Here is a 12,276-nt window from a genome sequence, read left to right on the forward strand (position 1 = left end):
TCCTTAGTGCAAGCATGGTTAGGATGAAAAGACACATAGGCAAGCCTCCTAGGGACACCCGTGTGTTGGGAAAAAAGGTAAACTAAATGACGAACAGGTTGAATTAATATGATTACAAGTTAGGCGAGGTTCTTGAGTAGGAACAAGTCGCTTTACGTGCGAATCGAGTCCTGAGGAAAGAGATACCAGACCTCCCACATTCTATTACCAAGGTACGGAGCTGACTAAACCCTTAAGAGAATTCTTGATGCAGATTCTTGGGGAAATTATCTTAACCAACTTAACTTAAACTGCTACTTACTCATCCCTTCCCAAGTATTAGGCTTAGGTCAGGTACACCGGGGTAGGCTTAGTTAGAAGCCCCAGTTGAGTACGTTAGTCAATGTTTTTATGTATGTATATATTTTATCCATTTTAAAGTATCATATGGCTAAGAAACCATATCAATGCTTTTACAGTATTATTTAATAATACTACTTTTACTGTACGCACTTTACTTTACTTTAAGTATTGCAATTGTGGCAATTCATTTCTCTTGTATGAGAAGGAAGACTGCTCAATAAATAACACCGTTTTATTGAAAACGCCCGTCTCTCTATTTCTCTGCATTCTGGTGAAACTAAGTATGCACTGCTGACTGAGTGAAATAGCTGTCTATTGTTTTCACACAACTCTAGAGATATACTCTTATTCTGAGGGAAAAAGTTGTCATGTTTATGCGGTTGTCGGAAACTGAATCCCTTCTTGTCTGAGCCACGGGAGCTTGTCCCTCCCTATTCATTCAAGAAAGTTTCCAGTGACCTCTGAGCTAGCTGGCGCAAACCTGAATTAAGTTTAACATAGTCAGTAGAGACCTAGATGACCTCAGTCCTACGTCTACATGCTGTTTATGTTATTCCAATGCGCAGAGCCTATTGGGAAAATAGGAACTACACTACAACGCAAGACGGGGCTAGGGCGCGGAGCCTGTCAGCCTCGCCGGACATGGGTTGAAACTGCTGAGAGTGGTCTGGCGAGAGGGCGCGGATGGAGTACACGTAAAATATATTGAGTCTCCTGTGAGAAAGACTGCTGAGACACTGAGGTGGCGCAGACACTATCCAAACCTGGCCTCGGGGAGGCGTCGAACCCCTAGCGGCCATGCGGTAACGAACTGTTGGTGTTGATGGGGGCGGGTTTGTGTATCCACTGGGGAGGTTTACATTTTAGTGCTCTATCTCCCTTCATATGATATGGCATGGTGAGACGATTAGATCGTTTTGGTGGGGGGCCGGGTGTCACCCTCAGGCTGCCTGTCTGGTTGTCACACTAACCACTAAGTTTTCGTTGTAAGGGTAACAGGCGCTCTGCTTGTTGGGGTATGTCGGGCCCGGTTGGCCTGCGAAGCAGGGTAGCATGGTGGGGTGGGACTTTGGGGGTTAGGGGGGAAGGTTGAAAGTTTGCTATTTGCATTTCTGTTGGTGCACTGCACAGTTCTTTTGGCTCCAGAGGCACAAATGGTGGGCAGGCGGGTGGTGGGGGCAGCAGAGTTGGGCCACCGTCCTTACAGTTCGTCTTGACAGGCATTCATGATGCACAATTCAAAGGCGTGGAAAGTCACTATACTATCCTGGAATGTTAATGGCCTGCAGAACAAGATTAAACGCACCATGGTTCTCCGGTATCTTCATAGGCATGCCCCTGATATAGTACTGCTCCAAGAAACACATCTGATAGGAAACCATTACAAGGCCCTTAATAGATTTGTTTACACGCTGCGAGCCCATGCAGGCTTTACCACTGGGTCCAGGGGTGCTGGAATCCTGATTAAAAATTCCCTTCCGCTAGTGATTGGGCGGCAATGGTTAGACTCATTGGGATGATAAACAGCAGTCTCTGAACAGTGGGAGGGTCTGACAATTAACATTTGTTCACTTTACATTCCCCCAAAGTTGCACAGCACTACTCTCCCCGATATTGAGAAACTGCTCCTGGATATGCCGGCTGGGGTCCTACTCCTAGGGGGGATATGAGTGATGGTATGGTGAGGGACATTGATAGGTCACAGGCTCCTTCCGCCAGAGGGGGATGTGTCACCTCCGAGATTTTGTTCAGGTAATGGGCTTGGTGGACCTCTGGAGGGCACACAACCCTCACCTTCGGCAATACACACATATATCCGCAACGCATGGGTCAGGGTCCAGACTCGATTACCTATTCACACAGGTGGGCTACATGAACCTCTTCCATGGTGGTTGTCATAAGGCAAGAGGTATATCGGATCACTCCCCAGTGGAGGTGCAACTACGGGGCCCGGGGGAGAGTACTCTCCCCCGCCCCCCGGCTTGATGCCTTTTTGTTTAAAGATCAAGAGTTCCAGGAACAGTTTCGGGAGTGCGTAGACCAATACTTTACGGACAAAGTAGGCTCAGTTAGGTCACACAGTATTGAATGGGAGGCTTATAAGACCGTAGCCAGGGGTTTTATACAGGCGGAGGTGGGTAAACGACGAAAGGATAAATATGCCCAGATTGACAGATTGGAATTGGAGTTCCACGCCTTAGAGCGCGAGAGGGGGGAAACCCAAGAGCAAGAGCAGGACAGACGACACAGACTGCGGCTCATTGAAAAGGAAATGAAAGATGTGCTCTCTGACCAGGCAAGACCCGGTGTACGATCTAGGGGACAAGGCCAACAAGATGATAGCCTGGCTAGAGAAGCGAGATAGGGAGCGTAACTGGGTGCCCGGGATCCGAACGACGGCAGGGACAGTGAAAGACACAAGCGTGGGCATAGCAGAGGAGTTCGCGCTTTTATTATGAGGAAATGTATCAGTCCCACACTCAACTAAGCGAGTGGGAGTGGGAGGAATTTTTGACCCCCCTGCAGATGCCCACCCTAGATCCGGCAGATAGGGACATTTTGAAGTCCGACATTACTGTGAAAGAGGTAGAAGATGCCATGGGGGACTTGCAGGCAGGGAAGGCGCCGGGACCCAGCGGGTTCCCGGCGGAGGCGTTTGGGTGTGTATTGAGCAGAGTTGCGCCCCATATGTTGCGAATGTTTAATGAGGCCAAACAGGAGGGGCTGCTTACGTAGGATGTTAGATCTGCAACGATCGTAGTAATCCATAAGTTCGGCAAGCCGCAAGTCCTGTGCAGCTCATACAGTCCCATATCGCTCCTCAGTTAATGACACGAAGGTCCTAGGTAAGATATTAGCCACCAGACTGGGGGCGGTGGTGCAATCTCTGATCAATCTGGATCAATCGGGCTTTATGCCACACAGGAGCACGCTGCTTAACTTAAGGCGTATTTTTGGGATATTGCAGACGATGTCTGCCCAACCAAGCGTACCGGCGTCCCTGTTATCGCTAGATGCCCATATGGCTTTTGATAGTATGGAATGGCACTACATATACGCAGCCTTGGCAAAATCGAGATTTGGAGATAACTTCCGGGCGTGGGTAAAGCTGCTCTACACCGAGCCGCTGGCGAGAGTCAGAGTCAACGGCACCCTATCCTGGGAGTTTAAACTGGAGTGGGGCACGAGGCAGGGCTGTCCGCTCTCCCAGACCCTGTTCGCCTTGGCCCTGGAACCGTTGGCGACGTGAGTGAGGACCCAGGGGTGTGGGACATACACCTGGGGGGGCTGGGAAGAGCGTATTTCGTTACGCTGATGATGTTCTCTTTTATGTTCAACGACCAGCCGCCTCCATCCAGAGATTAATGGAGATCTTGCGCAAGTTTGGTGAGTACTCAGGATATCGTATCAACTGGGATAAGTCCCTGGGTCATGTCCTGGCTGGTCCACCGCCGAGCTTAGCAGAGGAATGCAGAGGGCTGGTGTGGAAGGAAGTGTTCCGGTATCTGGGTGTCTGGATTACGAAGTTGGAAGCGGAGTTCCTGCGCTTGAACGTGTCGGCTCAACTGGAGCGGCCACGTGGGGATATCGAGCATTGGAAGACCCTTCCGCTCTCCCTGATGGGTCGTGCTGTCTTATTTAAAATGATGGCACTTCCCCGTCTGCTCTATGTTCTGCAGAACACGCCCTTCCCGGTCCCGGAATCTTTCGGGTGGTTGAGTCGGAGCAACGCTCTTTGCTATGGAGTGGGGGGTGCCCGAGAATCGCCCTAAGAAACTACAGTGGGGGGCATACGAAGGCGGGCTCGCCGTCCCGGATGTCCATCTTTATTATTGGGCGACGCAGCTGGTTAACATCAATGGGTGGGTGTTTGCCCCACTGGAGGAGCCGGCATACTGGGTGGACCGCATGGTCTTCGGCTGTGATACCTACTTGGCAGCTCTTTATAGTGGAGGTAGACGCAACATGTCGCTGCCATCTCAGACGGCTGCAGTGGTAGGGGTGTGGAAGCGGGTGACGAAGTTGCTGGGTTGGGAAGCGAAGCTTACAGCATAAACCCCTCTGTGGACCGGGAATTTCCTCCCGGCGGTTGCGAAGCTACAGGGTCTTCGCCAATGGAGCCTAATTGGTATTGATGTGTTAGGGGACATATGGGGGAGAGGGGATATGGTGGGATTCGCTGCCCTACAGGCGGAATTTCAAATGGGAAACTCAGAGTTCCTGCATTACCAACAGCTCAGACATGCCCTCTGCCAACATTTACAACACGGGGAGCAAGTACCAGAATATGCCCCGCTGAAAGATAGGTTACTGATGGATCCCATGATAGACAAAGCCATCTCCCTCACGGACAAAAAACTAATTAATAACTTAACTGACCCCTTGGGACCTCTCCGTGAAAAATGGGAATCCGATATAGGGCTGTTAGAGGACGATGACTGGAGGGAGGAACTACAAAGCCCTCGGGAAGTGGTGATTCGCGCAAAGTTTAGGTTGGTTCAACTCACATTCTACACCGCTCCTACACACGACACAGTACTGGATAGGTTATGTAGATTCGCAATTTTGCTTGAGAGGATGTGGGGAAGTGGGCGCATTTTTTCACATCTTGTGGGATTGCACTGGGGTCCGGGCATACTGGTCCAGGCTGTCAGACTTCATGGCGGAGGTGGTGGGCGCGGAGGTCCCACTAGAAGCTAGATGGCATATGCTGGGGGTAGCGAATGACATCACTTGGCCGAAGTGGGACAAGATTTGGCTGGCACTAGCGAGTATGGTCGCAAAAAGGAATATAGCGAGGCTATGGGGTAGCGAGGTCTTGCCGACAGTGGAGGATTGGGAACGAGACCTAGATTGGTGCCAAAGAGCTGAGAGAGTCATATACAAAAGTAGGGGTTGCCCTAAGAAATGGGAGAAGATTTGGGCGGCATGGAGACTGTATAGGGGGGAATCAGTGGATACCCAGGCGGTGTCTGACCCTGGTTAGCATTACTTGTGCGCTCTGGTCCTAAATGCTGACGGTGTTGAAGGTGATGATTTTATGAGTCGAGTGCCTCCATTCAGCTTCTTGACATTTTGATGTTGCCTGATGTAGGAGTGTTACCAATATGGGTGTGGCATGGGAAACGAACTGCTATTGATGATTGTCGGGTGACATTCCTCATGTGGATATATTACCAGAGTCAGATGCTAGCGGTGGGGGGCATACCAGGGGGCTTGATCTTTGTATGCAGGTCACACTGTTAACGAGGAATACATACTATATGTCGTCTTTTATGTGCCAATGAATTACCGATGCTGACTAATGTGCGATTATATGGAGCTTGTTATTACAATAAAAATATATATATTTTTTAAAAAGGGTAGTAGTAACATTTAGAGAGATTCCTTCTTTCCTGTAATGAGTCATGTGCTGAAAATAAGAATTCCGTCATAAATATCTCCATTCTGCTGATCACTGTTCATTTTAGAAAAACAGATCAGAAGTACAAAACGCCAGTTCTCATTTTCGTTGTTTAAGCAACAACTGTAATTATGCTCTGTGAGTTACCTTTCGACTCGGTTGCTGGCAGCAGGCAGTATGAATCACTACTCTACTGTAATACATTATTACAGTTGAAAAGCTACATCATTTGTTTATTACAGGTGACTACTGTTGTGACAACTCAATTGTAATAAGGAAATTAGGGCGGGTATTAATACTAGGTTTGCAGGATTATTGATCTCTCGGGAGCTGCGCAGATGTATCCCCACATGCGATGATTTGTAAAGTGTTTGTAATTTTCTGTCTCTTTTTCCCTCCAGGGCGGACGGAGACTATGCGGCTCCTGCTGGCAGACCAGGGTTGCCAGTGGAAGGATGACTTTTTGTCCATTAAAGACTGGTATGATGGAAAGGTTGAGCTGAAGAAGACAGCGGTGAGTCTTTATGAGTCTGGATTTGGTTCCCTTTGCGCCTCTCGCTAAGGCCAGTCTTTTTATAGGGTGAGCCAGTGGTGGACTGAAGGTGAAGAAATGGTGGACTTCTGAACTGGGACAGGAGCTGGGGTAAATGGAAGACAATGCTCTTTCTAATAGGCTGAAATTTGCCTGGAATGTTAGAACCAAAATACTCTGTTTGAGGAGGGGATGTTTGCCCCCTCCGGGCAGTGCTAAGTGCACACTTGCCCAATGGAGGCTTTGATAATGGCCTTTAGGTTTGAAGGTTCTTGCGATGGCAACCCGTAGAAGGCAGAGAGCCACCTTCTGTCAATGAACGTTGTGGTTTTTGGGACTAAGCCAGGTCTAAGAGCTGCAGCGTCCTCTAGTTTGAAGAAGAGCGCGAATGCCCCGTTGAGCATGGACAGTCAGTGGGGGGTACCTCAGTCTCGCGGTTAAGGCAGGTGAGACAAAGGCGGCATGGATGGCTCGTCTGGACATTGCATTGCGCTCTGAGACTGCATCATATACTCCTGGCGCTCACAGATGGACAGGGAACTCAGGGGTCCTTGCCTCATAGGCCAGGTGGGTCTATGAGGTGTACATTGATAACCGCACACACTGGTACTCATGGGGCTGATCGGCTGAAGCTCGATCTAATGGGCTCCACCCACCAGAATCCTTTCACTAGGGCTGTAAGATCCACACTGGGCCCAATATATTTACTCTCTCTTCTTCCTCCTCCTTTTTCAGGTCTTTGGTCAGTTACCCATGCTCGCTGATGGGGATTTTACCCTGTTCCAGTCCAATGCCATCCTGCGATATCTGGGGCGCAAACACGGTGAGCACCATCCAAGGATTTGTGGGGTACGGGCTCAGAGTAGGGTTTGGGAAATTCTTTCTTTTGGTAGTCGTAAGCAGGGAGTGAGGTTGAGTAGATGTAACTGAGAGCGAGTAGAAGGTCTCACAATGCTCAGTTCAATTAAATTCTCAGTGTTTCTGGAGCGGTGAAGCCCTCAGTGCACAAGGGGAATGTTTCGAACGACCTTGCATGCTCATAGAAGGCTGAACCAGCATAGACGGATTGTCAACCCAGTTATATAAGTGTATGACAGATCCTGGCCAATACGCATTTTGCTCCCATTCCGCCCTTCTAACACCTCTGCTTCCCTCACAGGTCTCTACGGGAAGAACAGCAAGGAAGCTGCGCTCATTGACATGGCCAACGATGGGCTGGAGGACCTGCGACAGAAGTTTTACAAATTCTTTTTCTATGAATGGGTAGGTTTTGTATTTATTCTTACTGCAAGATGGCTGCCAGAGAGCTGGGTCCTCCCCTTTTCAATTTATAGCACCAAGAGAGAAACCTACAACTACTTTTAGAGGAAGGGTAGTGTTGGACTTGGCCCTTCTGGCAGGTTCACCTCTGAACTTTTTGCCTTTTAGTGTTACATAATTATAGTGATTTCTGGTCTTTGCGCACTTCAGCACTGTGGCGCAGTGTAAAGTGCGTGCGCCCTCTGAAAGAGAGAAATGACTGAAGAGAGGAGGAGAAAGGAGGACAGAGGGAGAAATAAATAAAATAGAAGGACAAGGAGAGACAGTGAATAAAAAGAAGAGAAGCAAAACACAAGCCAACATGGAGCAGGTAAAAAAGACCTGGAGACCTGAAGTAGTCAAGAAAGAGACAATGTCAGAGGGAGACAGAGAAAGAGAGACTAAAAGTGAGAGAGGGCTTTATGGGGATGCTTTAGCACCTCCTGCATCCTTAGCTCCAGCGCCACTGGAGAGAGTGAGAGAAAGAAATAGAGATATGTCCCTAGATACTCTGTAGACAAAGAGACCCTGAGACTAAGACCCAGTAGTTCTTCTAAGTAAAGACAAATGTTTACTGAGAGTTGTAGTGTGAAGGGAAGGACTTCTGTTATTTGCCCCGGCTGTCCTAAGTTGGTCTGCTGATTATTTGTGTCGCTCCGTCAGCCCCCACAGGTTTGCCTCAAAGTGCCGAATGAGCATGAGAATCAAAAGAGGGAAAAGGAGAGGAACTGCTTTCTGCTCGGTAGAGACAGTACTCTGCAACCAAAAATCAAACAGGATTGAAGTAAATGTGCAAGACCCGTCAATCAAATCAATTTTCTGCCTGCTTGTTAGAATTGGGGGTCTCTGGTTGGCACAGGTATGCACTTGTGACAAACAGGGACCCTCTCCTCCAGTCAGGGCAAGGGAACTACCCCTTAAGAATAACCCCTGCTCACCCTCTAGGTTGCGTGGCGTGAGCAGTCAAGGCTAATCCTCAGGGCGCTAAGTCAGTTAAGCATTTATGACCACATACAGTAAGAATAATGACCCACCACAAATGGACACCAGGCTGTAGTTTGTATAAGAAAATACGTGTACTTTATGTAAAAATAAGTAGATATGCAGATTTATCACAAGACCATAAATAACGTTTGGCTTCAGGTGCACACAATACTTTCTTTATGCTGGAATATGTGCTTCCTCGTAAAAAGTGTCTTTAGATCATGAGGAACGTTTTAAAATGCAAAACAATTCATTCTCTGTGAGGATATGCCTTTTAAAACGTGTTTCTTGCCAAATTAAGCTTAAACCCCTAAGTACACAGGTCATGGCTCCTAGGGCGACCAGCGAGGTTAAACGTACAGTTCCAGCCTTTTATAGATGAAAACCGGACTTTCCAGTCCGACGCGTACACAGTACCTGACGATGCGCTGCAGACCATGCGGGGTACGAGGTGTACTCGGGCCGCGGGATCGTAGTGCCGGTCTGGCTCGTGGCAGACGCCTTCGTGTTGCACTAGGTTCCCCCAGAGGCAGCAGCGGCTCGGGCGGCCTGTACACAACGTACAGTGCGGCTCTCCTAGTGTGGTGCGGCCTCGGGGACACAGCAAGGTGCGGTGCGCTTGGTGTACGCTTCTAGCTGTACGACGTGTACCTCGAGGGGTGACAGGCAGGTGCGAGGCGTACGGTCAAACAGACAAGGCGGTACGTCTCGTAGGATACAACAAAGGCTGGTGCGGTTGTGTACGCTTCTGGCGTACGACACGAACAATCGGGGGTGCCGGTCAAAAGCGGGGAAAATACCCTTTCTTCGTGATGGGCGACGTTCGGGAGATGGTACACTTCGGTGTACGATACGTCTCTGGGACTGATGCGCTGGTTTTCACGGTTTCTCCCCCCAGTGGGGATGCGGCGGGCAGTGCGGGCGTCCTTAGGAGGAGGGCGAAGCGGGTGTGGGCAGCCCAGCGACACTGTGTGAGGACAACTCAAAAGCAGAGCGGGTCACACGGGGCGGGCAGGCACAGGACGGTTTTGCAGCAGTCCAGGGACAGAGGACACACTTGTGGCGGCTCCAGCGGCAGGGGGAGAACTCAGCAATTTCTTCACAGCTTTAGTAGGCGAGCAGAGTCCAATGTTACTGGGACTCGGATCAGGGGGCCAGCTCTCTTCCAGGCCCTTGGAGATGAGCTGTGAAGCACAAGTTTTTTGTAGAAAATAAAAACAAAGTATTTCAGAAGAGTTTCTTCCTCTCCTTTAGCAGCAAGGTTCCCACTGTAGGTCAGTCCCCCAGGATAGGGACAGTCTTTCCTCCTTAGGCTTCCTTGGTTCCTTCTCCTCAGGCAGAGGGGTCGTCTTGGTTCACAAGCAGGATCTGATTTCTTGGGAGCAGGGCTCCTCTTTTTATACCCAATTTCCTTTGTTCTTGCAGGCCAGGGGGGCCTTTGCCTAGTCCAATCAGTCTCTAAGCACTTTGTTTTGCTGTTCCTGGCTTCTTCTTTCAGAGAGCAGGGCAGTGACATCAGACGCTCTCCAGGAGGTGGAGCCAGCATTGTAGGGACAAGTACAGTCAGGAGCACTCTGTTGACAGTCCTCCCTCTTCCTGGACCAGGTGCAGGGCAGAGTCATCAGTCGCTCTAAAGGGGGCGGAGCCAGCATTGTGGTGGCAGAGCACAGCCCTAATCAGAGTCAAGGGGCACTCCCACCACCCATCCTGGTGTAATCCCTCTATTCACCACCTGTCATCCCCAGCCCTGTCACTCACAGAACTCAGACAGCAGATACACATCCGGGCAGAGGCGGGCTGAAATGGTTAGGCAAGCAAATGCTAACTTTCTAAAAGTAGTATTTGCAAACACAGGATATTAAAATAAACTTTACTAAAATAAGTTTTTTATTATTATGTTCAGGCATACTAAACTTGACTTTCTACCATGTTCCCTGAGCCTGCTGGGATTATAGAGTGTAATAATTCCAGCAGCCTATTCTGGCCTATGAGAACAGGTAGCCTTACAATAGTGAAAAACAAAAATGGCTGTAGTTCACTATTAGGACATGCCACACACATCAGGGCTTGTCCTACCTTATGCTTACAATGCACCCTGCCCTTGGGCCTACCATAGGGGTGACTAATATGAAGTTAAGGGAAGGTTTAGGGACTGGCAAGTAGGTGTACTTGCACAGTTAGCATGACAGTACCAGACTGCACGCAGGTCTTGCAATGGCAGACCTTAGGCACATTTTACTAGGCTGCTTCTGTGGGTGGCACAACCAGTGCTGAAAGCCCACCAACAGCATTTGTATTTACAAGCCCTGGCCCTCCTAGTGCACTTTACTGGGGACTGACAGTAAACCAAATAAGCCAATCATGGAATCCAATCACATATACACTTTACAGTAGGGAGAGCATATGCACTTTAGCACTGGTCAGCAGTGGTAAAGTGCCCAGAGTCATTAAACCAACAAAAACAGGTCAGAGACAATATTGGAGGAAGCCAAAATGTTCAGGGATGACCCTGCAGAGAGGGCCAAGTCCAACACTGCTGAACCCCTGCGTACACTAGCGTGCTGACAACTCCGTCTTTTCTCAATATATTATTAGTCCAATTCATCCAATGTGTCTGCTTTGGTCCGTCACTGTTAGAAGCTAGTTTGATGTACTTAGCAATCTATCTGAAAGTATTTTGTTATGCCAGTATAGAGCGTTCCCTCCAAGAAGTCTTAATTCATGATTCCTCACACAAGAACATTTTACATGTGTTAAACTCCCAGAGATAGAGACTTCTAGCCCCAGATTCATTACCTTAGAACATCCCCCAGGCGTCAGACTAAATCCGCAAAATCTTGAGCAGTACTGCTGCGGGCCAGTAGGTGGCATTGAAAAGCTCTGTGTTGGCGCCATAGTCTTCATCCCAGCCAAATATGACGTGCCCGGTGTCTATCTAGAAGCCACCCATGCATGCTGACATCAGTTTATTTCTTTCTGCGCCAACCATGCGGATCCAGAAGAGCTAACGTGGTCAGTTTTTGATCGCTTTTTCAACATTTTGACGAAGCTTTTCAGCATTTTCCTCCCAGCGTGCCTTAGGATGTCCCCTAAAAACAAATGAGTTTTACACCTTGTGGGGTCTATTACAAGCAAATGTCTGTGACGGACTCCCATTTGGCTTGCCTGTAGTACTTGGAGCTGAACCACGACCCCAAGAGTGTCCCAACTCCTCACCGTGAATCCAAAAGGGGATTCAGGAACAGGAGACGAAGCCACAGACCACTCGACCTCAGAAGACGCTGCACCGCTCCAGTTCCCAGCCACGTTGAAGGTCCCAGGCCCGCTCTTGGGGTCCCTCCTGTAGGTCATCGTCACTGTTGAAGGCATCGTCGGCCTGCTCCTGCACTCTACCAGTGGAGCCCGAGCATAGGTCTGCTCCATGCCTCCCTGCATTTCCTGGAGCCTGAGCAAAACCGCCCCCGCAAACTCAAAGTTTTATGACGCCATGAGCCTCATATTTGGGTGGCCTGACCCTTCTGGAGTGCATTTGTGCCTCACTGGATTCCTGCCGGCAGGTTTGCCATCCCTATCATTTGAGCCCTCTGGATCCATTCAAGGATCGCAAATCCATGACGATTCACTGGGGTTCAGCCCTGTGTTTACATACCCAGCGCCTCTCGGCAGCACCAAGTCTATAGTCATTCCCAATTCCGATACGTTGGCAGTCTGTATC

At 49.3% G+C, this 12,276-nt stretch overlaps 2 protein-coding genes across 3 annotated transcripts in view; both read left to right on the forward strand.

The window, feature by feature from the left end:
* LOC147736632 (glutathione S-transferase P 1-like) overlaps window positions 1-12,276 on the forward strand; it is a 120,802-nt gene that overhangs the window by 78,976 nt on the left and 29,550 nt on the right. For both annotated transcript variants that reach the window (XM_086953406.1, XM_086953407.1), the window contains 3 exons: window positions 6,148-6,260; window positions 7,014-7,101; window positions 7,438-7,541. In XM_086953406.1, coding sequence (XP_086809532.1) covers window positions 6,148-6,260; window positions 7,014-7,101; window positions 7,438-7,541 — 305 coding nt within the window. The remainder of the gene's footprint in view (window positions 1-6,147; window positions 6,261-7,013; window positions 7,102-7,437; window positions 7,542-12,276) is intronic.
* Window positions 1-12,276, forward strand: part of LOC147736633 (glutathione S-transferase P 1-like) — a 496,543-nt gene that overhangs the window by 78,904 nt on the left and 405,363 nt on the right. The window lies entirely within an intron of this gene.

This window comes from Lissotriton vulgaris, chromosome 1_2 (genome assembly GCF_964263255.1).
Source record: "Lissotriton vulgaris chromosome 1_2, aLisVul1.2, whole genome shotgun sequence".
NCBI classification, from domain to species: domain Eukaryota; kingdom Metazoa; phylum Chordata; class Amphibia; order Caudata; family Salamandridae; genus Lissotriton; species Lissotriton vulgaris.